At 35.5% G+C, this 26,715-nt stretch overlaps 1 protein-coding gene across 6 annotated transcripts in view; it reads right to left on the bottom strand.

Annotated features, from left to right (window-relative positions):
• Positions 1-26,036, bottom strand: part of COL17A1 (collagen type XVII alpha 1 chain) — a 70,001-nt gene extending 43,965 nt beyond the window's left edge. For 2 of the 6 annotated variants that reach the window (XM_087932782.1, XM_087932784.1), the window contains exons 1-16: positions 25,821-25,959; positions 21,929-21,990; positions 21,042-21,086; positions 19,797-19,895; positions 16,950-17,081; positions 16,465-16,512; positions 15,780-15,815; positions 14,244-14,291; positions 13,628-13,771; positions 12,350-12,505; positions 10,945-11,016; positions 10,294-10,365; positions 8,685-8,762; positions 5,925-6,089; positions 1,574-1,660; positions 597-641 (exon numbers count right to left, since the gene is read on the bottom strand). In XM_087932782.1, coding sequence (XP_087788908.1) covers positions 597-641; positions 1,574-1,660; positions 5,925-6,089; positions 8,685-8,762; positions 10,294-10,365; positions 10,945-11,016; positions 12,350-12,505; positions 13,628-13,771; positions 14,244-14,291; positions 15,780-15,815; positions 16,465-16,512; positions 16,950-17,081; positions 19,797-19,895; positions 21,042-21,086; positions 21,929-21,983 — 1,282 coding nt within the window. In that variant the 5' untranslated portion in view covers positions 21,984-21,990; positions 25,821-25,959. Of the gene's footprint in view, positions 1-596; positions 642-1,573; positions 1,661-5,924; positions 6,090-8,684; positions 8,763-10,293; positions 10,366-10,944; positions 11,017-12,349; positions 12,506-13,627; positions 13,772-14,243; positions 14,292-15,779; positions 15,816-16,464; positions 16,513-16,949; positions 17,082-19,796; positions 19,896-21,041; positions 21,087-21,928; positions 21,991-25,820 lie in introns of all 6 variants that reach the window. The other 4 variants (XM_087932783.1, XM_087932785.1, XM_087932786.1 and 1 more) reach the window with 4 other exon arrangements.
• Between the last annotated feature and the right edge of the window lie 679 nt (positions 26,037-26,715).

The raw sequence follows: 26,715 nt of genomic DNA, 5'->3' as shown, positions 1-26,715 counted from the left end.
CATATACAGAGATATACCATACATAGAACTGTGTTATTGATTTTAGTTTCTAAAAACTCTATAAAGAAATATTTGTAGCATGAAGTAACATTTCATTATTGATGCAGCTATGGCACATATTACACTCTTAAAGATGTATTCTTTTTCTTTTAATTTTGACAACAGTTTAACTATGAAACATATTTTGAGCTTCAGACACAGGTATCAAAATGACAAATGTCCTACTGTGTCACAACTGTTCAACACAACCAGTTCCAGTCAGAAAATCTCTGGGAAAGATTATGATTGTACAATTATAATCCCCCAAAGAACAGAATATTCCTAAAAGTCATTTATTTTATTATTAAATTTAGTTGGCACAGAATAAAGTAAATGTGCTTTGCATTTTCTAAACCCTGCATATGTGGTGTAAAGGGTCACATTAAAAAAGTATGTTAGCATTTGGCTATAGAAAAAATACGCCCCCACACACATACTGAATAGCCTCAAATTTTAAATAAATATTTTTCCATAAAAATATATGAATCTATTATTAACTGTCAATTAACTATTAACTGCACTACATTAATCAAGAACTAATGGATGTGGGTGTTCACCTGCAACAGTGGTTTTGTCTTTTGTGGAAACAGATTTAAGGCCACCTGTAACAAAAAGAACGTAAAGGTAATATTCTTCCTGCACAGAGCTATGTTATTTGTTATAAATAGAGTTTAATCCACAGTAGTAATTCAGTGGTCAGAGAACGGGGACATGATTTTGAAGAATTAATGTAAGCCATATTGAAATTATAAATTAAGATTTGTTTTTCCAAACCCTAAAATAACGGAGTAGAAATACTGCACAGATAGGAAACAAATTTCATTCAATAGTTTGGCAAGGGAATGATTTACTCTGAAGCATTTTTCTCACCTAAAAAGGAGAAATATTTGCTATATCCTAATAGTTTCATATGCATGATATTTTTCTGTTTAATGTTTAGGACAATAGATGAATGAATGCAGAGGACCCCTTTTTTTCTATATCAAACAGTTGACCAGGAATTCTTGGTGCATATCTGGTAATAGTTAAGTGTAGTTCTGGTGAATTGTATGGACAAATGCTCACCAGCTTGACTTCTCCCTGTTGATGATCCATAGCTTTTCCAAGGATCAGTGACCTCTTTGAAGTTGCTCATCTGCTTTATTGTTCTCTTTCCCTTCTTCTATTATCTTCAACTTTGTCAAGAATAATTGTTTTTTCTAGTTCATTATCCATTTGCATCACATGACCAAAGTATACTAGTTTTTGTGTCCCAATTATCACTTCAAGGAAATACTTGGTTCCTTTTTATCAGTTAATACCAATTGATTGTTTTTATACTTCATGTTAACCCTAGCAAATATCTCCAAATTCATAATTCCGTGGTGTCTATTTTGCTTCTCACTCTTTCTCTTTGTCCAGCTCTCACAGTTTTGTCACTAGAATAATCATTGTTTGAATTAGCCTGATCATCATTATCATACTATATTTGTGTGAGCTGTATTTTTATTCTTCTCTTAATTAGTCAAATCAAGTCAGAGAATTAATGACGTACCATTTGTTTCTGATTTCAGATAGGAATCTCCAGCGTAAGAAGAAATAGCCTGTTTGTCTTTTTTTAAAGTGTCTTCTGCATAATAACCTGTAGTGGGCCCAAATAAATCATATTTAGAGTAATTATGAAATGGCTTAATACCAGTTTATCTCCAAATTTAAAAAAACAACACGCAAAAAATATCCTCTAAGTCTTATTGATTTTTGTAACCAAGAATTTTTAGAATGTTTGTGGAGGATGAGAGCCTTAACCTTGTGTAAGTGTACAGTATTTGTTAAACCCTTTCCAAACCTTGATGAACTCCCCAAATTAATCTAATATTTTACTTAAGGATCAAATCCCCTCCCCCCAGAACCTATTCTAAACCTCCTTATAAAAAGGATATAAAAAATTGAGCCCTGTGGAACATCATAAACCTTGTCCAGCAGGATAGAAGATTATAGTCAAATAAAGGTTGAAAAAGATATCCACCCCTGGCTTGGAATGTGGTGTGAGTTAGAGCCTTAATGAGTTATTTTCATTAATATCACCATGGCATTGAAATATTAATCCAGTACTGATTAAACAAGGTCATCAATTCTTATGACTTTAGGGAGTAAATGTGGTATGATGGGGGAATCTAAAAAGTAATGAGATAGCAACTACAGAACTTAATGCAGCAGCTATTATATATCATATATATGCATAGTTGTTAGAGTGGTATAGTAATATCAGATATTAGCCTGAAGGTTTATTCCCACAAACACTTCAGTAAACAATAACCCCAGATTTTTTTTTAAGTCATTGGAGCTTTCAGCCCATGAGAAACCAGTCACATTGAAATTCAGGCTCAATAGATTAAATTTCCTGTGAGTTGTTTGGGATTGTGATCCACTTCCTCCCTTTCTCCAGTCATATCCCAGCCAGTATCCTTTAACAAACATTCAAGACAGTCTGTCTGGAAGATTGCCATTTCCTTGTTCATTCACCCGCCTAAGTAAGTTTGATGTTTCTTTTCCTCTAAGAATATTTTTTGCTCATCGGCCAGAAAAAAAGGCAACTGCCAGTCAAAATCATCTCATTTGAACAATATAAAATGTAGTCAATTTTTTTTTGTTCTCTTTAAATCTATTAAGCTACAATAATTTACCTCACTATATAGGTATACCAAAAGAGGATTCGATGGGGACTTGAGTTAAAGACACTGAGCTTGTCAGCTAAAAAGCCAGCTGCTCAGGTTCAACTCCCGAGTGCCTTGTGATGGAGTGAGCTCCTGTTACTTGCCCCAGCTCCTGTCTACCTAGCAGTGTGAAAACATTCAAATGTGAATACATAAATAGGTACCACTTCAGTGGGAAAGTAACACTATCCTGGGCCTTGGCATATAGTCGTGCCACATGACCACAGAAGTCTTTGGACAATGCTGGTTCTTCGACTAAGAAATAGAAATAAGCATCACCCCCTAGAATCAAACATAACTGTACAGGGGAAAACTTTACCTTTATAAGTATACCAAAAATAGTATTTGCTTTTATGTTTTTATAATTATACTTTGCGGCTTACTAACTTTCTCCTCTGTCTTCTTGTTTTTATCCTTTAATGAACATTTATTTTTAATTGAAGTGACATGCATTTCTTTATAGCCAGGAGTGGGATTCAAATTTCTTAACAACCAGTTCTGTGGGCATGGCCTAATTTGTGGGTGTGACTTGGTGATCATGTGACTGGCTGGGCGTGGCTTGCTGACTGGCATGGCTAGGTGGTCATGTGATGTGGTGGGTATGGCCAGGTGGTATATGACTGGGGTGGGGGTAGCTAGGTGGCCATGTTACTGGCAACCAAACATAAGTGGTCCTTGCTTAATGGCCAATTGCTTAGCAAGTGTTCTAATTTATGACTGACCTCCCCAGAGCTACTTGACCTGTTTTTGGTGTTTTGACAGCCATACATACACACACACACACACACACACACACACACACTTATGACCAGTTACAACATCCCACACAGTCTTGTGACTGAGGTTTTCTATGTTTTTTGCCAGTTTCCAACAATTCCTCCTGGTTTCTGGTTAAAAATGCCTATTGGGGAAAATGGACTTGTTTAACAACCAGTGTTTGCTTAATGACCACAAGGTTCATTTACGATCATGGTGTTTGCCTAACCCAGGGATTTGCAACCTTAAATACTCAAAGAGCCATTTTTCTATTTTCTTTTAAAAAGGTATCTCTGTCTCTTTCTTTCTTTCTTTCTTTCTTTCTTTCTTTCTTTCTTTCTTTCTTTCTTTCTTTCTTTCTTTCTTTCTTTCTCCCTCTCTCTTTCTCATCTCTCTCTCTATCTCTATCTCTTTCTCCCTCTCTGTTTTTCATTTCTCTTTCTCATCTATAACTGCTAAGATTTGAAGCTGTATTTTTATAATCCTATTTCTTTGAAGTTTTATGTATCCAATACTTTGTTCCTTTCCGCTATGTATTCAAAATGGGCAATGATTTGTGTGTGTGTGTGTGTGTGTGTGTGTAGCATGTGTATATGGGTGTTATGTATGTGTATGGATATGTATATATATTTCACTTTTAATGTGTGCCAGTGTACTTATAGTAAAAAAATAACAATAAAAGTTATCTTATCCTATCTTCTTTCCTTCCTCCTTTCCTTCCCAACCCCATTTTGTGTTGGTTTCCCAGCCAAGTACTTACAGGTCTGATCCTGTTTAGCTTTCTAAAATCAGCCTACTGAAATAAATACCAAACTAAACTGCCCAATAATTTACCTACAATCACTATTTTGCACCTGATTTCAATGTAAACAGCCAATCTGTAGTATTACAAAATTTTGCTAGGCATCTGCTGCATGTTATTCTCTCTTCCTTGATAATCTAGTCAAGAGGTCCCCAAACTTGGCAACTTTAAGACTGGTGGACTTCAACTCCCAGAATTCTACAGCCAGCTATGTCCATAAGTCTTAAAGTTGTCAAGTTTGGAGACCCCTGACATAGATCAACATGTACATGAAGTACATACAAAACACTTCTACACCATACAAATGGGTTACAAAGACAAAATGATGAAAAATGGGACGCACTGATTACAGCATAAGACAAAAAAAGTCATATATAATTATTGGGTAGGGGATGATAGCAAAAAAGTAACATAAACCACTCATGGTTAGAACTTGTTTGCTTGAGTCCCAGCACTTTAGGATTGTGCAGTCCATTGGCAGCCGTGCAAAGCCATCCAGTCCCTTAGAATTATCCATTCACTCTAGACACACATACACACACGCCCCTTATCCTTGCATGAAAGCATCGAGCTCCAAGGGAAGTTCACCTTTCGTGCCCCAGGTAAACTGAAAGCCCTGCAGGGGGTGGGGGATACAGCAGCAGAGAGGTGGTGATGGAGATTCCAGCGGCGTAGGGGCTTCTGGGATCATTTCCTACCCCCCCTGCCATCCATGCGACTGCACACGTGGTGCATCAGGACTTCCAGGCTCTTCTCCCCCCCCCCCATAGCCACTGTCAGCTGTCCTGGAGTTGATTAAGGGGCGCCTTGCTGACATGAGGCTGGGGAGGCCGGGGAGAGAACGTTCTCTTCTCTTCTCTCCTCTCACTGGCAAGCATGGCCCCAGCCCTGCGGCAGCTTTTCCATGGCCAGCAGGGGCAGGAGAACGCTCTCTCCTCTCCCTGGCAAGCACAGCTCTAGCCCCGTGGCGGCTTTTCCATGGCCAGCAGGGGCAGGAAAACGCTCTCTCCTCTCCCTGGCAAGCACAGCCCCAGCCCAGGCAAGCCCGGGCATGGGGCGGGGTGTTTGGAGACAGTGCAGCAGCCTAGGCTGGCCCGGGTTGGGTATTGACTGGACCGGGGCTTGCTTGTAGGCTTACTCACCCAGGGAGATCAGGGCTGCGGTGGAAAGCAGGCAACAATGGCAGGCAAAGGCAGGTTAGCAATGGCGGGCAAGATGAGGAATAACTGGGCGGGGTGGGGAATGGGCAGGCAGGAAGGGGCAGGGCCAACCATTGGCACGATTTACCGGTTCTCCAAACTGCTCAGACTCATAACATCCGGTTCTATAGAACCGGTCCGAACCGGTAGAAACCCACCCCTGTTTATAGTGTTACAAGAATATGTTCTCTAATATGTAGAGATATCTCAGAAACACTGACTGGAAAAAGAATGGTTGCTATTGTTTGTGATTCAGTGTATCATGCAAAAACAAAAAAAATACTTACTTCACATCAGAAGGAATTGTGTCATTTTCCCTGACATTGCGAGATGATATAAAACCAGATTGGAGGGAAACAGATCCTATATAAGTAGTGTACCTTCTGAACTGATATCAAATCAAAATGTGGCCCCAAGAATGGGAAGAAAACTGACCTCCACTGAGCCCAGTGCCCGATGCACTAAAAACTTTTCCGCTGTCCTTGGACATGATCAACAGTTCCATCTCTTTCTTGGGAGTTACATTATCTTTTTCTATGAGCAGAAATTTGCAATCTTTGCGTAAGATGTCATCACTCTGAGAGTTTGTGGTTGTGGCAGCTAAATGTCAGAAAAGACAGGAGAAAACAATCATATATATATTGGACAATATATAACAATCATATAAATATATAGATAAAGTAGGATATTATCCTACTTTGGTGAAACTGCTTTCAAAAACAGATTGATAATTATGTGCCATCAACTTGGTGTTGACTCTAAGTGACCACATAGATTTTCTCCAGAATATTGAAGATTATTCTGCACTTTTTATTTATTAATTTAAAATATCCACTTGGATATAGACTATAATTACTCTGGGTCTAATAATATCTTAGTAGTGTAATTGCAGGTAACACTTGGCTCACTTTTTTTGTGATCCTTGCATGGCAAGCAGGACATACACCAAAACTGTAACATATAACCCAAGGAAACTAAAAATCCCACAAAATATTTCCCACAAAGCCCAGACAAAAGACAAGGATCTATCCATATTCATAATCTTGTTCCCAAATATTATGGCCTTGGTGCAAGTCAAGAGGATGGACAGCATATAATTGCCCGTCTCTTTATTAAAGGCACAGGAATACAGTTGAAAAAACAGCAGAAAAGGAGATGGAAACCCAAATTTAAACGTGAAAAAAGAAAAGTAAAGCATATGTATAGCTATGCATTGTGCATATTGCAAATTTCAGAAACATAATTCTAAATATCTATGCAGATATGATATGGCGTTCATTAAGGAAATCTTTTATCAATAACTGTGATAAGGCAGTGAAAGCAGCAGCAGAATGTCAAAGGTTAGATACATCTTCTGTAGTAAACATATTAAAAGTATTACTACTAAAAGTAGTTAAACTATTGCAAATCTTGGTTCTTTGCATAAGAGATCCCTTAATATGAGAGATATCTCTGTAATGCAGCTGAAAAACCTAACAGAACAGAAACTAGCTCTCTGCTTGATTTATGCAGCAAGAGAGCATAGAAAGCTTCTCTGAACACTGTCTAACAGAGTGTATAGACTTGCCATGAGGCGGTATGGTATCAATCAAAGAAAAACTGCTGCAAAATAAAGTAACCTTTTCAATGTTTGCTTTTATTTCCTTTTTCTAAAGGCAGCAGCTTCCTCTAGTGGACATCCGATTTACAATATCTCCTGGTAAGTTTACGGTGTTTGCAACATAAGCCTTGCTGAGTCAGACCAAAGCCTTTGCTAATCTGCATTTTGTTTCTCATGTTGGCCTAACAGATTCACTGGAAAGAGGTGAAGACATACCTTTTCTTCTATTGTTCCCCTCCCTCTCCAAGTATTCGCTGACAAGCTACCCAAGCTCTGGTAGAATGTTGAATCTTTATGACTAAAAGATTTTGATCAACTAATCCTCCAGGCCCACTTTCAAGCCACCCAATTACATGGCTGTCCCCATGTCTTGTGGAGTGATTTCACTATATATGAATTTCTTCATTAAGCAGGTGGTTTTAAACAAAAGTAGGGCTAACACAGCACTGTGATTTATTATAATGATAGCACTAAGTTTTCACATCACATCAAGGAAAAAAAAAGCCCTTGTTTATAGATCTCTGTGGCTAGACTTACTCAAATTATAAATCAAATTGAAACATTGTCCATTATTTTAAGATTTAACATTTAATATAAACCAATATAAAGCACAGATAGCTTAAGAAATGTGCAGTGCTATCAGAAGATATATTTTCGAGTAGGTATCACATTTGGGCTTTTCTAGATGCTACATTAGCTAAACCATATAAAGTCTTCTCCCCAAGATTACTGTTTAGGAGGAATTGGAACCTTCCTAAGGGAAAAATGCTATTATGATGTTATTGCTTTTTGCAAAATTTGTTAATTTCACGTACTGGTTTGTACAGTACCTACAATACAGTGAAGCAGAAACCAGATACATTCCTTATACTTTCTTCAAGGCTCCCTTTCTACAGATTAAGCACAGACCATCCCCAATTTTGAGCAAAATCCTGCCTTTCCCACCATGCCTTGTTGGCCATAGCAGCAAACCTAACCCAGCCCTGTTTCATATTTGAATGAAGTCTTGTCTGAAACAGCAACTTTTCTATTATCAGTAAGTCTGAAGATTTAAACATACAGAGAAAAAATGTTTTTTAAAAAAATAGGTATACATTTGATTAAAACCCACAGGTACCAGCACAGCACAGAAAAATTGAAAATCCATCCAGGGAAAGTCTATGAAGATTCTCAATCATCCAGGCCCCAAAGGTGCTTTTCCAAAAGTCAACTGGACTTTCTTAGGTTTCTTTTTCTTTGAAAATGTTTCTCTTCTCATTCAAGAAGCTTCTTCAGTTCTTTTTCAGTTCAGAACCAAAGAACCCTTTTGAATGAGAAGCGAAACAGCAAAATAAACCAGAAACATCCAATTGCCTTTTTTGGACATCCAGGAAAAGGAGACAGGCAGCAAGCGCTGCTTTGCTGGATAGCAGGCAGGCAGTAGGCACAAATCCTTATCCCCATTATGTACTCCAGAGCAAGGGAGTACATTCTGGGAGTTGAAGTCCATCAGTCTTAAAGTGGCCAAGGCTGGAGACCCCTGCTCCAGAGATACCACAAAAAGGGCCATTGCTCAGTCTCCTTTCCTGTTCCATGTGAAAGGGAGGAAGACTCACCAGTTGTAGATGATGTGGACACACCTGTACTAGTCACACCAGTGCTTTGCACTGCATTTTTCTTTGTTCCATATGCTGCTGAAAAAGAAAAGAAAAAGAGTGAGCGATAAAGACAAAATTATAGATTTCCAGAAGCCCAAGGAAAAGATCTTAATCATGTAGGTATTTCCCCAGCTTTTGGGACACTAAAATCATAGGAGAGAACAGCATCTTTAAAAAAGTTGAAGTAGTGACTATTAATGGTTATGAATAGCTACCTCTATTCAGCAAAAAAGAACTGGTGGTTGTGGCACTTTAAAGAGTTAAAGTGCTAACAATTATTATTTAAGATCTTTGGTGTCTTAAAAATTAAAACTTTCAGTACAGCAAAAATACATTTTCAAATGTATAAAATGTTACATTAAGTTACAATAATAACATTATGTACCATTATGTATAACAGTACATACATCATGTGTTGCACATCATAACATTATGTACTATTCACTGTACATGTACATAGCAAAATGGAGAGAAGTGAAACACGGAAATTACAGAAAAAAATATTATTATGCTTGTAACTTTTCTCCTGACATCAGTGCTTATAATATCAATTTCCATTTCCCACCAGCTTTGATCTCAATGGCCATCACAGTTTGAAAATAGACAGACTTCTTGTCCTAAACCAGATCTTAGTTTACTCAAGAGTGAAAATGCTTTGTCTTATTACCAATAACCCACTGAGAATCATTTTGAATATATTTGCACTTCATTGCCATTTTCCCTTTAATCTTAGGCACCTATTGGCCCCTGGCAAATGAGAATGATATGCCATACATTTAACACAGTGAGCTCTAATTCTTAGTGCATGCCACAGTCAAACTTGTTCTTTTTTAATGGACCACAGTGGTCTTTGTCATCAGGACGTTCACAACAAACTGAGATGATGTCAAAATTGCAACAGAATGATGATATGTAGGGTGATATTATCTCATTCTTTTACCAGGAAGCATTGCAACTTTTATGTCAAGTAGTCAACAATGATACTTAAAAGATATTATGGTAGGTTGATATAACATAAATGTTTGTGCCTGGGATGTATATATTTGTATTGCTGCAGGGCTGGGATAGAGGATCTTACAGTAAATGATTTAATATTTCTGATATACCCATGTCTCTTTTGTTTACCACTGAAAATTCAGTGTGGGGTGATTAAAATGATGGTTTAACACTGAATTTCAGTGCTGTGGTTTATGAAGGCTTTGAAGGCCACAAATGTAGCCCATTTATCCACTACATTTGAAGGTTTCACACAGAAGATTGCCCCAGTCAAAACTAAAAGGATTTAATCTTTTGCTTTAATATACAGAATATATTATTTATGTCTGATCTATATCCCCATACCCAACTATTCTTTATCCAGTTATAAGTGATCTACTGAGATTAGTAGATATGTAAGCTGGCAAAACAGTAGATTTATTTGAGCTACATTATGGAGATCTACATGAGCTACAGTATTTTGAAATGAGCAAAAGGAAATAATTTTTCAATATAGTTCTATTGTTTCTAAGGCAAATGAATGTTAGCAAAAATGCTTTGAATTTCAGATGTTTTCAACAAGTGTTGTTACCTGTGGAAGGTGTGGTTGTAGTACTGGTGACCCCAAGTGTATTTGGAGCCAGGTTGTTTTGAACACCATATACTGCAAAAAAAAAAATTGAGGGTCATATAAAAGCATATTTAACATTTATTTAAAATGCATTTAAAATTTATATATAGCCATAGTGAGTAACTTTTTGTATGGATGGTCTGAAATTAATCATCTACAACTATGGAATTATAGCTGGTTAACAGACCTGCTTACATATATTTCCTTTTTTTGTCTCGTGTTGGAACCAACTTTTATCATAAGGAAATATCCTGGCAATTATCTTTGAAATTTAACATTAAAGGTGGAAAGAAACGGCTTTCTTAGTGCTATGCCAACATTTCTGGTAGTGATAATTTGTACAATCATTGGAGTAAGATTAATGGAGAAGATATATTAGTTATTTAACAGATTACCTTTATTTTTATTTATATTTTTATTATGGTTTTTAATAGGTTATTAAATTTATAAATATATGTACCAAATATGAGCATCTGTGTTTACTGAGGCATTGATTTAAAGTATAAACAGGGAAAAATTTTCTGGCTATGCCTTTTCTCTTGTGCCATTAACACAGAACATATGATTAGAGATCCATTAGAATGTTCTTTTTCCTGAAAGGAGAAAACAAACCTGTGGAAGAATTGCTAAGACCACCATTCAGAGTGGATGAAGTTGGGGCCAAGTTGTTTGGAACTCCAAACACTGCAAGAGAAAGTAACAGAAATAAAAACTGTTGAAAATGTAGACATGAGTCCACCACAACCCAAAGTTCTGGAACTGGGGGTTGAATAGCTACAAGAAAAAGTGCCTGTGTCACATCTCAAATGTGTGACCCAGTCATTTTTTTCTTGTAGCTATTCAACCACCAGTACTGAAACTTTGGGTTGTGGTGGACTCATGTCTACATTTTCAATCCTCAGATGTATTGAGTCTCTTTTTAAAAAGACACATCCCCTAAAGAAGGCATGGAAAACATTTGATAAGAAGATTCTCATCAGGTCTATCTTTTCCAGGTCCTTTTTAAAAAAATCACAGCCCTTTTTACACACACATCTCCAGTCAGCCTTCCTTACTTTCAAAAGTCCTGAAAGCTCTATTTTGATTAAAATAATGAGCAGCTAATTAATCAAAGTTTTCAAACAGCACCCATGAAATTCAAGATAGACTCTCATTATACCATTCTGATAGTTTGTTAAATTGAAGGGACTTGGAATTCACCCACTCTGCTGATTCTTACCAGATGAGAAGAAATTATTAGAGACAGCTGATCAAGTAAAAACTGGCCCTATACTATGAAAGACTTTACAGGATCTTTAATTTCACCCAAAAGTCAACTGGCAGCTTGTGGAATAATGGTGTCACATTATGATTCATGCCACCACATTCTGGACAAGCTCTGGTTTTTGAGTTGCCTTCAAAACAACCCCATGTGGACATATTGCAGTAGTCCATTTGTTAGGTGATTAGGGTATAAGTAAGCATCAAGAGGACCTCCCTACTGAATAGTAGAACAGATAAATGCATGAATCAATATGTCTATGGAGATTCTTAGTGATCCAAAAGGTGCTTTTCCAAAAAGCAACTGGACTTTGTTTTTTCTTGAAGATGTTTCACTTCCCATCCAAGAAGCTTCTTCAGTTCTGACTGCAGAAGTCGGAACTTCAGTCAGAACTGAAGAAGCTTCATGGATGAGTAGCAAATCTTCTTCAAGAAAAAACAAAATCCAGTTGCCTTTTGAAAAAGCACCTTTGGGAATGAATCAATATGAAATCCCTTTTAGCCACAGTTGCTCTCTGTTCCTTGAGCAGGAGTTGTGAATGCCAAAAGATTCCAGATTGCATGCCAGTCTTGAGTAGAGATGTACAATCCTATCCTAGTCTAGTAATGAAAGGTCACTAGGATAATGGAGGGAAATACCTACAAACACTTGGTCTTGCTAAAATTGAGTTTGAATGTTTTCTAAAAACTAAAACAGGGCATCAATGGCATCATTTAGTAGTTCACATTGCAGACACTTTTATAAATGAATGTATACCTGATCCAGTAGAATGGGCTGCAGTGTTGATCAAAGATGAACTTTGGGTCATGTTGTTATGGTAGCCACCAAGAGATGACCCTGCAGGCAGGGTGGAGGACCACATGTATGATGGGAGGGCAGCATTCAAGATTGTTGTGTCGTAAGTCCCTGACACTGGAGGAAAATCAAAGAACATTATCCCAAATTGGATTTTAATACTATATAATTATATACAATATATAATGAGGGTTTTTAATGTTCCTTTCATATAAACCTTATAAGAGAACTTGTAAAATTCTGGTATCTAAATTTTGTAAATATTCTAGTCTCATGTAAGTAAAGTTGAGCTTTGATGAATGAGGAGAAAGATTATTGATCCTTTTGAACTTTGCTATTGAAAAAAACAGGTGCGTCATAGGAAAAAAAATCAAGAGATGCTCACTCAAGATACACATAACCAGGCTTGTATTATCATATTTTGGACACATTATGTAAAGTCCTAGCTCTCTGGAGTAATCAATAATGCTTGGAAAAGTGGAAGAGAAAAAGATGGCCAGGAGCAAGGTAGATGAAGTAAATGAAAAAGGAGGATTTTCCTTATTATGCAAAGTTTTGCCAAACATTGAATCATAACTTCTAAAATGTGAATAATCGAAATAGATATCTAGTATGCATGGTATTATTGCTTAAAACATAAAAATATACTTTGCAAAATATAAAATACAAAATATTTTATTAATATTTTATATTTTGACTTGTCTATTTTGTCCACTTTGAGGAATATGAATACACAGACACCACACACACCTCTTCCGGAACTTCCAGGAGGCCCATTTTTTGCCCTCCCCAGCCTCCAGAGGCTTTCCTAGAGCCTCCGGGAGATCAAAAATGGCCTCCCCGGGCTCTTCCAGAATGTCTGGGAGACTCGTTTGTCCCCCTCCCCAAGCCTCAGTGTAGGCCCTGTACTTACCTGGAATCCAAAATGGGCCATGTGGGGGCTCCTGGGAGGGGTGGGGCAGGACAGAACCAGCCTGTCATCGGAACTACTGGTTCATCAAACCAGATACAAAATTAACATCCGGTTCACCCAAACTGGCCCAAACCAGCTGAGTCCCACCCCTGGGTAAAACTAGAAGGCTTCCAACATCCCATCCAATCTTATCATTCTATTATTCCTCAATGATCTCAAGAATATATTTGTAGCCCCTTCCTTATTGTTTTAATAGAAACCAGTAGCTTCCCCAACAATTCAAGCTTCTCAATGGACTTTTAGTTCATCGGATTCAGCACAAGTACCTGATTGGGAGCTTTCTGTCACCATTTTGGTTTCAACAACAGCTTTCTTTGGAATAGGGAGTGTGCCTGAATGGGAACGAGTAGGGCTAGCACTCGCCGATCGACTTCCCCGTAAGAGTCGCTTGACATCATCCAGTTCTGTCCCTAAAAGAGAAAAAAAGATACCGGGAACTTAACCACATAAATTGTCTTCAGATATAAACTGTATCTGAAAGTACAATGAATTGCTTAATTAAATCAACTAATTTCCATACTAAGTATGAGGTTTTATATTTTGGTCAATAGATGGATCTGAAACCAAGGGTAGTGGCTTTGGTGGATATCTGAATTTGAACATTAAGTGAGAAGGAACTTGATTCTGTGTTAACTGCCTTTTTCAATACTTGTATTCTTTTCTTATCATGATCATGCCATATATAATTCAGTAGCCACTATAATTATTCTTGCTATCTATTTCTATTCCCCATTTCTGGGCAACTGGTTACTTTGATGATTAAAAGTATTATATGACATACCCACAGAGAATTGTAGTTGAAGAAAATGATTACTGGTGACAATTGTGAATTGTTTACCAAAGATGCAACAACCTTTGTTCATATTAGGAACATAGACTTACACCTGGTTGATGGAGAAGCACTCTGCAACCTCACTCGGATTTCACTCTCTGTGCAAGACAAAGGGAAACAAAAGGCTCATTTTAGAGTAGATGTGTTGGTTATCTGATCTCCTAAAGCTGCTGTGTTCATTGTTGAATCTATAGATGAACATGATCTACTTCATTATATTTAGTTATATCTGATTTCTTCCTTTTTAATTTTCTTTTGCTACTTGTCTATTACTTGTAATTGTTAGTTCCAATACTGATAAGGATTCAGAAGTCAGTTTTATCAACATGCATCTTCCAGTTCTTTTATCAATGAACAGATCTGTCAGTTCAGAGAAAGGAAGTAACAAAGAAAGCAAAGAGCACTCTGCTTTTTTATTGATTAGATATTAGAAATAGTTCAGTTGCTGAAATTCCTTATCTCCAGTCATTTTTTTCCTTACTATATCTTCTGAAAGAGTTGCTGGAAAAAATGTGTTTGGAATTACTTTCAGTTTTAGACAGAGGCCAAGAGTCTGATGATAATATTGAAGTGTGGGACCACATGATTATGTTGTATAATTATTTAAAGGACATTGAACTTAAAGCATCATAAGGGAAGTATATAGAGGCAAAATAATCAAAAGCAAAAAGAAATATTGGGATAATAAACACTGTACAGTTAAACTAGAGAGGAAAAACTGAACATACTGAACATTTCCTATAGATAAGCAAACCCAGCCATTTCAGTTTATTTCAATTTTCTTTTTTCTTTTTCTTATAAGTGTTATTTAAAATTTTGAAAAAAGTAAAAAAAAACTAATACAGAAACAAGTAAATAAATAAGAAAAAAGAAAAAAGACAAAAGTGCAAAAGAAGATAAAAGGACAATAAAAAGAAAAGCAAATACAAAAACATTTATAGTTGAAAAAAAGCTTACTTTTTTCTATTATTTAATTTTTTCTAATAACCTAAACTTACACACACACACACACACACACACACACACAGAGAGAGAGAGAGAGAGAGAGAGAGAGAGAAAGAGATGTTGTCTTTTCTTTAATCAAGAATTAATCAATTGAGCTACCTCTGAAAATACTATCATCTTCACTATGTTGTGGTTAATGTTAAATCTTTCTGCTTTTGAGCATTTGATAATCATGCTACAGTTATCATATATAAAAACAAATTCCATAACTTCTTTTAGAGGTTGTTATCCCAAAAGAAAAGTCTCTGGTTTCAATTGTACTGTTGACATGTACATTAGTTTTTTAAAAATTCTGAATTATTTATTTACCACATCCAAACTTTTTAAAAGCTTTTTTGCACATCCACCATGCATGTCAAAATGTCCCTTCATATTAATAATTCCAGTGTAAATTCAAAATATATAAATTCTAGACAATTTTTCTTTGACAAATACCAACAGAGTTTCTTTGATTTTTTTGAACAGCAACTTGCAATTCCAAATCTATCTTTTTCAAATGGAATAAATATTTAAGGATAGTTGGGGACAAGGTAAAGGGTCTGTGGCCCGGCAAATCATTTTATATATATAGGAGCTCTTACCTCGGGTTTGGCTTCGTCCCCTGGTAGCAGAAGAACCTATAAAAGAAAAAAATCACTCTTTGAAATTTGATTTAAAAAAAAAGAGAGTAGCTCTCTAAAAGCTAACAGCAATATTGCTCAATTTATATTAAATCGATATGCAAAATAATCAATATACATGAATCAGTTTAGATTCTCAGTGAAGGTGTTCAGCATCTTGCCTTTAAAAAAAACAATACCAGCTAACATATCCCTATTTAATTTAAAATAGGGCTACTTCTAAGCATTATTTTATTGAGTTACAAAGTAATATAGGATTGCTGATACATTTGGACTTTTTCTCCATTTGTTATTAATAGCTTGTATGTTTGTCTTTGTGGCTGAATATATATTGTACAATAAATTGGTGTTCGGATTCCTTCAACTTTAGGAAAGAAAACAACTTGCCATGAATGTAGTGAATAAGCAAGAATTTCATAAATTATTTTTTCTAAATAAAAACTATAAAAAGGTGTATATATTCATTCATTTGCTGCCTGAAATGGAATTTAGAAGTATAGCTCAATAGCATTTATTGAGCAATTAGTGCAAAGGTTTCTATCATTAGAACAGAAAAGAAGAAATGTAGGCAAATCTGTATCACTTTCATAATTCATTTCAGTATCTATATTGATACTAAGGTCATTCTCAAAAATGGAAAATGTACCAAAATCTTTGCGCGGAAATTCTGGTGAAGAATTTGCACTGGAGCTTCCTGAAAAAGAAAAGTTTAAATTAAAAGAAATTTGAAAACATTATTATGTAGTTTACTCCACATAGTAAATTTCCATCCTATTACAATATGTAATAAAGCTTTACTTTAAAACTTATACTGTGCCTGAAGAACACATGCAGAAGTTTTATGAATTAGCCTGCAACAGAAGTGATTGTACTGCTTCAATGAAACAGAGATGAATTAATATCATCATTGGAATACTATACTAAAAAAACCACATCTTAATGAAAATGCCTGCAAAGATCATGAATGGAATTGTTCTACTGAACAACAGATCAATCCAAAATTTACTGAAAAGAGCAAGCCATACAGTATCTGGTTCCTAAGAAAAGTTGGGATTATCAGTTAAAATTGTCCTAACTCTGGTTTCTTTGACATTCTTTAAAATCATTTAACCCTGCTTCTTTTTATGATACCTTCATATGCTGGATGGTGGGTAGCATAAGTTTTTCGTTCAAAAGTGGAGCCAGGTGATTTGGTAAGAGTGGAAGAAGGAGAGGTGGCTTGCTTGTAGGAGGAAGAGGAGGTATTCATTCTAGCACTCCCACCTAGAGATGAAACAAAACCTCCTCAGATTCACATTTGGTGGATGAATTGTGTGGGAAATGATGTCTTTTCATCATTTAACTGCCATCTTGTTTGCCTTCTCTAGATAGCCACAATGACATGAATTTGATCTCTCTAATTCTAAAAAGATCATCCTACAATCAAAATACCCCTGGAAAGTGACTAGCTTGTGAAATACAAATGACTTAAAAGTTGTTCAGTAGACACTGTTGGCTGACTTCTGTGTTATATATAGCAAACAAAATATATAGCAAAAGGCATTGATAAAACACTTAAACTTTACTTTCAAATAATTTTTGACAAATAAAAATGTAATTTTTTCTTAAACTCCTTTAATTCCAGTGAATTCCTTCAGGGGAAAATCAATTTATATGTGAGCTGTCTGATGTACAGTGTAATAAAGATGTATGGTTCACTGGATGTCTGAGGTAACAGATACTGGCTGTTACATGCTATCTATATAGCAATATAGTGTATAACATTATATAGCAGATAATATATATTAACACACATACTTTTACTTTGATATATAGTATATATGACTGTTGAATAAGACTTTTAACATATTCCTCAAAAGGACTAAGTAGCATCTGTGTCAGCTTTGGAAACCTTATTCAACGCTGCCACACAGCTTGAGAAAGTGGGAAGGGGTGATTTCAACTGAATAGCTCTAAGTAGACAAAATATAATTCTTTTGTTAGTTCAAGGTCATGGAGTGTGGCACAGAAACAAAAAGGAACTTAATTTGGGATTGGTTCATGTGATGTGATGATGAAGGAAAAGGAGCTTGGGACATTGTGGAAAGTTCTGGGGAATTTAGTTCCGAGATTCCATAGATGTGCCAATGCTATTCTAATAAAGGTACTTTTGAGATGACGTTTGTCTCAGAGTTACTGATTGGAATGAAGGTTTGCTGGAATGCTGACAGTCCGCTTATTTTTAACAATGTCCTAATATCAGTTTTTCCTGAGGTCACTCTTATTACCAATCATCTTATTCCAAATTTGTTTATTTATTAATTTTATCAAAATCAAATAACAGTTAAAAAACATATGAAGCAAACACAGTAGCCAGGGATAAAAACAAATATATCAGTGAAACATGGTACAACATACAATAGGACCACACAAATATATCTTCCCCCACCCCCAGCCTGGGAACATTCTATAACTTTATACTTTAAATACTATCAGAAGTCTCTATGGGTTCATCTAAAACACTGTTTCTTAAAGTATGGTCCAAGGCCCTGAGGTGTCCCCAAGATCCTTTTAAGGGTTTGTAAAATCAAAATGATTTGCCAGAAATTAAAGATATTTAAAAATTTAAAACAATGTCACTCTTATCATTATTTCTTTGTTAAAAATATGTGTTTTTGTGAAAACTACTGTATTTTATTTATGTTAACATTTAATGGGTTTAATTTTTATATAATAAGTAAATATTTTATGAATGTGCCAATTTTAATTTTGAATATGGCAAATATTGATAAATACAGCCCATACAAATAAAAGCTCCTTTGGAGTCCTCCATAATTTGTATAAGCATGAAGGTATTCCTAGAGCAAAAAGTTTAAGAAAGACTGATCTAAAATTAGTAAGGAGTTTCAGAAGCATTTTAGCTCAATAATTTTGTTAGATCTTCTCACATTCTAACCTTTAAAATGCTATTTTTTAAAAAAGAAGGGAACTGTGGCTACTTTGCAGGAAAATAATTAACACATTTTAATCATTGTTCCAGCTTCCCAATGTTTATATACTTGAATAATTATTGGGGTTCCTTACTAGTGGAAACTTCAATTTTGTTTCCAATTTCTAACAGCTTCAAAACAGACACTTTGATATTTATCAGCTAACTATGCAAATTTAATGAATAACAGGAATACACTATTTCAGCCTAAGGATTAGAGATATAATTAAACACAAGGCATACATGGAATAATTTATTTAATATGTGGCTTGTCAAAATCCTTAAATATCTTTAGATTTTTGTCAGATCTCCTTACCAAACAATAACTTAGATCTATGAAGATAAGAACAATGCGTAAGTAATAGGAAACTGCAGCTGGTGTAAAATACAACAGTAACCCTGCCAGGGTAGAATGAATGAAATACATTGTGTTAGTTGCTAGAAGATTCCCTGGCAAAATGTCATTACTTTTAGAGCCCTAAATCCATCAGGTAATGCCTTGCCAGAACTAAACTGCTTATTCATTCTAGTAATAGAGAGGGCCTGTTCAAATTGCCTCATTGCAAAGGAGATTATATGTGGGTGAGATGGTCAGCAGGCCTTCTCTGTAATAGCTACTACCCTGGGGATGCTCTCTTTCTAAAAGCATATGCAGCCCTCCACTTTGCTATAGATCCAGAAGGAGGTTAAAACTGATTATTTCAATGAACATTTGGGATAGTTGACTCACTGTAGATCGATCTCTTATTAATGAATGGTCGCATTTCCTATGAAAATAAACCTCATCATCTCAATTAAGAAATGCCACCCAATATCTATAAGTTGTATCTTTATACTTTTATGATAATCACTCTTTAGTAAAGAATCAAAAGAGTGTATCATTTTTCCCACTTCTGACATTTTCTAGCAGTCAGCATCTCTGCTAACCCATCCATTATTTGGTCTTTCCATTCCCATGTATGACTTTCACTTTCAAATTCTTATTTGCTCTCATATTGAAAACCACTTACTGGCTGTGGTATAACTGCTGCCATGGCCATATGTCCTCCTTTCCATGCTGCTCCCTCCACTATAAGCTGTTGATTTATGTCCACTGCTACCAGCTCCTTCTGTCAGAGAAAACACAACAGTTTGTGAGTCAGAAAAGGCAAGAGATTCAGCACTGAAACAGATGCACCAAAGACATGTAGTAATTTAGGTTCTCAATATTTGATCATTATTAGTAATTCAAAATGAAATTAATTTAAAAAGGCATTAATTAATTAATTAAAATATTCAACCACACAGTGTTTGGCAATATTCTATCTTGAAAAAGTCTTGGAGCATTAATTCTACATTTTGTAACGTTTTCACACAAAAATTACGAGTGATGCTATTCTGGCACTACTAATGCAATTCCTGCACTATAAATAACTTTTGTGTGAAAACATTGCAGAATTGTAGAATTAATTTATAGATTTTTTTATCAATGAGTTTTTTATCTATATATGTATTGAACTAATTTATATAATCATCTGTATTGATAATCAGAATAGTTTAAAGTAATATATTATTTTATCCCTATGTTTCTCCAAAAATAAGGTTAAGGCTTTCAACTTTCATCTCAACAACCTTATGAAGTAAAATAGGAAAGAATTTTGTGGCAACATAGACAATGACTTAAGACATTCTTATCTTTAGATGGTACTTTAGTTATTGCAATGCAAATAGTAGAGGCAAAAATGCTGGATGTAAACTAGTTATTCTGGTCAATATTGCATCCATTCAGGTCTTTTCAATTTGGTAACATATGGAGAAGTTTCAAAATCTAAGGTAACTAGCACTCTTGTTTGTTGGAGAATATGGATGAAGGTTGTAGAAAAGTCATAGGAGAAATCTACCCTATCAGTGTCCCTTTGGACAAAATAATTTATGAAAACATAAAATTTTCTTCTAAATATTCATTGACCTATATTAGTTCCAGAAAACTGACACATATTTTATGTAAATATTACAAAATCACACACACACACACACACACACACACACACAGGGTTAAGACAACCCATAACCCAACTTGATAGTTTTTTTTCCTGTTCCTCAGGCAGCATTTCAAACAATGAACTCAAGAACCAATCTTTCTTTCCTAGTTTTGTATTGGTGAGTTTTGGGGAATCAGTTATTTGAGGGACTTGTGAAAAAAGTTCCACAGAGTAAAAATAAGGTGCAGGGATGTAAGCAAGGCCAATGCAAACGTTTTTACTGCAATTACTTACTTGGAGGGAGAGACGTCAATCTGGTGGTAACTGTTTCCGTAATAACTGAAAAGAAATTTAAAAAGAAAAAAAATAAAATAAAAACTTACAGGGCATAAGGTGCCAGAAACCTAGGCTACCAATTCTGCTGTGATAACTAGTATCATCAATGAACAGAGCTTCTTTTTCAAAATTGTCAGACTGAAATGAGGAGAATAAACGTACTGCTTTCAAAATGATTTTGAATATTTGTGACTGATTCCACAAATAACATTTTGGTACTTTAGAGAAAAGCTGAAAACTCTTCTTTATAAGAACCTTAACAAATCATAACAAAACATAACAAAATGATAAATGTTTAAAGTTACCAAACTCCGATATATTAAACAAGCAAACTGGTGAGATTTCTTTCAATGACTTACTCCACTCTAGGTAGTTCCTTTAGCTAGCTGGAGGGGGCAGGAAAGGGCAATAGATATACTGTACTTCTAAAGAACAAGGTTATTGACATACAACTTTTATATTTTCTAGGAATACCTATTGAATGCAAAGGAGTCCTGAGAAAAATGCTGATGCTAAATATTAGCACTTTGTTTTGAAGCAACTTTAGAATCATCTTTTTTTTTTAAAAAAAGATAACAGGTCATGGAACCTAAAAGATATTTGAGGACACGGTGATGTCTATATGCTCCATACTATCTCTACTGTAATATTTTGAACAGCCTAGTGTCAGAGATATGTTTGGGCTACAACTCCCAGAATTCTCAACCAGAAAGCTTGGTGTAATTAAGTACAACATATGCATGGTAATATATACAGATTGATGGAGGAAAGTGAATGTATGCTTTTACCCAAGATTGAAAGTGGGAGATAATGTAAGGGTCCTGATATTTCTAAAAAATACTTACGTCTCTCTGTAACTTCAGTTCCATCCCGCTTGTTTTTCTTTGTTATGGAATCCATATCATTGCTACTCACATGTGAAGAAGGAAAGTAAAAATTAACACATATTCAACAGTCGAGTTGCAAGTACAAGCAAAGCCTCTTTGTGCTAAGTCAAGGAAATGCAATTCACATGTTTTCATAATTACTAACCACTTCATAGGGACTTTTAAAATCAGAACACATGATGGATCATGAAATAAGATACAACTTTGAAATGTTTTTTGGGGGGAAGGGAGTTAATATATTTCCTATTAAACATTCATTATAAATGTTCCTTTCTATTAAAACACTTCGCAATAGCTTTCTTAAGATAACCTGTCCAGAAAGCTTGCATTTTCAAACTCCTAAACTGGTAATTATTCTAGTGAAGTTTCAAGGCCAGGATTTTTGGAGACAGTTAGCAAGACTGGCTGCATTCAAAACAACCATAATCTGTAAAAGGTGCAAAAGATTTTGCTACAGTCCAGTGTATTCCCAAGTTTGGCTATGTTCAGATGTGTGGACTTCAACTCAGAAATCTCAGCAGTGATCAAATTACTGAGGAATTCTGGAAACTAAAGTCCATACAGCCAGAAGTTGTTAAGTTTGGCAAATGCTGCAGCAGGGCCATCCAGTGATAATTTATGAATATGTAGCCAACTTTTATTCACAGCATAGTAAATTCATAGCATGAAAAAAAATTTGAATTAATTTTTGTATAATGCATGAAAAACAGATTGGTTAATCATGATATAAGGCGATCAAAACCCCATGACTAACAATCTGTAAGATTGATCACAACTAATTTGCTATTACGAAAGAGAGAAATGTTTAACAAATTACTTTTTAAGCTCAGAAACAGAAGAGACTGGTGGGTGAGACACAGTTAATCATCACTTCAGGAGTTCTGGGGGGCTTTTATGTACTTACTTTAAGATGAATTCTATGTCTTTGTAGGGTTTTTGTTCCTTTCTTACATCTCAAGAGGCTCCTAAAACAAATCCCACCAGATCATCTAAATCCTTAATCCATTCACAGATCATGCTAGCTAATGGCTTGGCTTTTGTTTCTCCAAATAAAAGTTGCCTGAAGCACCTAGGCAAGCCCACACCTTCTTCATCTTTGAGTCATATTCAAACTCATACTATGAGTTCACCCCAGACAAGCACTGACAGTGAAGGAAGATGCTTGAAAGATGCACATGAAATGGTAAAACCCTGGAGGCAAACCTAGTTCAGTCGCTGGGGACATTGTGAGCTTTCAACTACATCCCTACCACATTATTGTTGATTGTCTTTTTAAGCCTCTTCTTCATAAGCCTTTCCTCGCTTTGATTGGGTTTCAGGACTCTATTGAACAGTGGTTAGAGCTGCTTGCCTCAACTTGGTCTCTAACAATATTTATATAATAACATGTATAACTTCCAGTCAAGTTCCAGAGAGCAACAAGTTGAGGAGGAAGCAATCACATTTCTTGATATATGCATATACTACCCTTGATCTTAGTCAAAAGGCTAAGAACCTTTTCTTAGGAGTTTTACAGTGTAAATTCTGCTTAACACATTAAACATTCAGATTCTAGGCTATTCACATATAAAGAACTCATCTAAGGAGCCTCACAAGACAAATGTGAGTAATAAGGATCATAAACCTATGATTTCCTGGGCTCTTTTGAAAAGGGATTGAAATATGTTAGAATCAGATCTTAACTCTAAAATAAAGATAAACTAAGGATCATTATTCTCCAGTTTATCTGAAAATGATGTTCTCTGCTCTAAAAAAGGTAAATATATATCTACTAATTATTGTTTTTTTGGTCATGGGAAAAATAATAGTCTCTTCTAAATAATATATAATGAACTGTATTTTGGCTGTCAGTTAACCCTCTTATTACTCATTGGTGTAAAGGTATTATTTATTTATGTATCATATTTGCATAGCTGCCCATCTGACATGAAAGTGACTTTGGGCATGGTGCAGACTGGAAGAACTCAGTCCTTTCTGCTTTTGATGCATTTAGTTAAAAGGAGCATAAATTTAAGAATATTTAGGGTCTTGCTTCTCCTGGGGAGCAGAAGATATTACAATCCTTAGAAACTGGATTCTGAGTACAGCTATCCAGATAGAATAAACTCTAGCTTTTAAGACATAAATTAGTACTTATCTTGGGATGATAATTTTTTTGCAAAACAACTTCAAGTCCACTAGGCAGGGCCCCAGTCTTTCAAATACAACAAGGCTTATATCCAATCCTTTAAATATGACCATCTACTTAAATGTATCAGGATTAATATTAAAATAGCTGTATTCCATGTATCACTATGTAGGAAATTAACATTTGTGTGAGATTAAGTTATAATACAAACAATAGACCAGGAGGCCAAATGCATTCTGTTGATATGTACACAGTGTTGGTTTAATGTACAAAATGTATACTTTTATGTTAAACCTAACATATACAACTAATCTATTTATCTGTGCCGAATAATATAAGTAACAATGCTTAACAATCTTACAAATGTTCATTTTAGCCCGTGATTTCTTACAGCCCACCTTTTCCAGCAACAAGGCTATATTGCCAAAAATTTTCCCCAACTTTTACCTTTAAGGACTGGGGTTTGTGTTCCTTTCACCCTGGGTTTAATGTCCTTTTATTTTACACTTGATCCTAAATACTCTTCCACTCCCCAGTTCTTAAACTTCAGTAAGTCCTGCTGAAATTTTAAATTAGCACTGTATTTTTTTCCTTTAAATGAGCTGCATCTGTGGCTCTCAGTCAGTACCCTGTTGCTTAGTCTCATCTAGAGAACAATCACACCAACTAATAAAGTGTATGGAAAGAAAGAACTCTCTGCTTTATCAGTTCCATAATAGATAATGCTCTCTTATTTTCTCTTTGGTCATAACCGATGCATTGATTTAAAATTCATAGAATATCCCATTGCTCAACATATCTGTTAAATCAGCCTCTCTTTTCCTGGCACCCCCTAGATGGGTTGGGAAACTAATTTCCTGAATTCCAAGCCAAAAGCACATGATCTCTCATGGATTCTGGAGACGGTAGTCCCAAAACATCTGCTGGGAGCCAGATTGCGAGAGGCTGGTTGTCGTACCACTTTAAATCCTTTTTTTTGTTTTGTGTTCTGTTTTCGCCAACAGAAAATTTTAACTTCTTTCAGCAAAAGCTTTTTGTACTTATCAGAATATATATAACCTATACTATTTTCATATTTTTGATGAAAAAAAGATCTAGTAGAGGAAGGTGCATGATGAAGGTCACATGTCTTGAGGACAAGGATGCTACAAAGAATACTTTGTTTATATCTTTTAAAGAGAATCCTAATTTTAATTATGCTAAGAGTTCACTACTTCAAGACTGGCTTTCCACATACACAAAGAAAGAATACATTGCTCCAGGGTAGTGAAAATAATGAAACTTGTTTACACTCTTTGGAAAAGGTAACACGTAATCTCTTCACTGCAAAAGAATTTTGAGTGTTTGTAGAGATACAGACAAGTACAGTATGTACAGAAACGGAATACATATCCATAATACACAGAACCAGTGTGATATAAGTACATATCATAAATTTATAAATATAAATATGAAGAAGTACTGTCATATTTCCTTCCTTGAAATGCATCTCACAGTCTTTTTTCCCACCTGCATATTAACTAGACACCTCTAATTATGGCTAAAATTTGCCCTTCAAAAAGCAAATCAGCCCAACATATACTCATTCCTCTGCATTAATACCTGTTAGACATTTTGATTTTCAGTGTCAGTCCCTGTTAGTTGTTGAAATCTTATTCCAAAGAATCAGAGGGTAGTAGAAAGTGGATCCTTTCTGACTGATTCTTTGCTTGTATTGCATACCTGAATTCTCCTGGTAATTGCTACTGTTTGCTTCGTACCCAGTATTCCAGATGTTCCACAAGACCACAAGTGTAACAGCACTGCTTCAGTGGTAAGTTGTTTCTGAGTGATCCTCAAAGAATGCTGAATTGGTCTTGTATTTAATCTATTTTCCCCACCCTTCCAATGGGTAGGCTCTGTTTCCCAAAACGTTTCTCTTAAACAAGTCCTGACAATGGTGTATCATAGTTTCCTGCTTTACTCCACCCTATAAATTACCTAAAACAGCAGGCGAGAAAGAAGGCAAAAAAAAAAACCTGCCTCCAGGAATCAAATTTAACTACAGGGAAGAAGAACAGCAACTTAAATTCAAAAAGATCAGCCATTTCAAATGTAAGGAGAGTTCTGTTGGATAGGACCAAAGGTCTCTTTGCTTCAGCACCATTTTTATTGGGGTGACATCAGTTAACATATGAATGCAGAATCAGTTGAATCTTGAAACATTGAGAATGGGTAAGAAGGTTTCATAGAGATAGTGACCTGTGAAACATCAAAGAAATAAACAGAATGGTAGCGAATTGAAGGAGTGAATGGTGAAATGGATGGAAACATTTAACTTCATAGCCTTTATAAATGCATGTTTGTGCCTGGTAATTTAGTTGAACTTTTTGGGTGCTAAAAAGAAATCTCATACTTTTAGACATATGCACATAATACAAAAGAGAATATTTTTACACTGGACTTCTCCGTTGCCACACGTCTGAAAGATTGTTCCACATCACTCCCATTATCAGCATGCCATTATCAGCAGAAGTGAGGAATTTACATTATGCTAGAAGTATCATACAGGCAATAAATTATTTGTGTTACATATAATGAGCTATTAGTAAAGAAGAAGCTGTATCAGATGATACAA

The sequence above is a fragment of the Pseudonaja textilis genome, chromosome 4, assembly GCF_049901715.1.
Source record: "Pseudonaja textilis isolate UNSWEBS1 chromosome 4, rPseTex1.2, whole genome shotgun sequence".
Lineage (NCBI taxonomy): Eukaryota > Metazoa > Chordata > Lepidosauria > Squamata > Elapidae > Pseudonaja > Pseudonaja textilis.
Note: the sequence above shows the minus strand (reverse complement) of the source record. Positions and strands in the feature narration are given on the sequence as shown.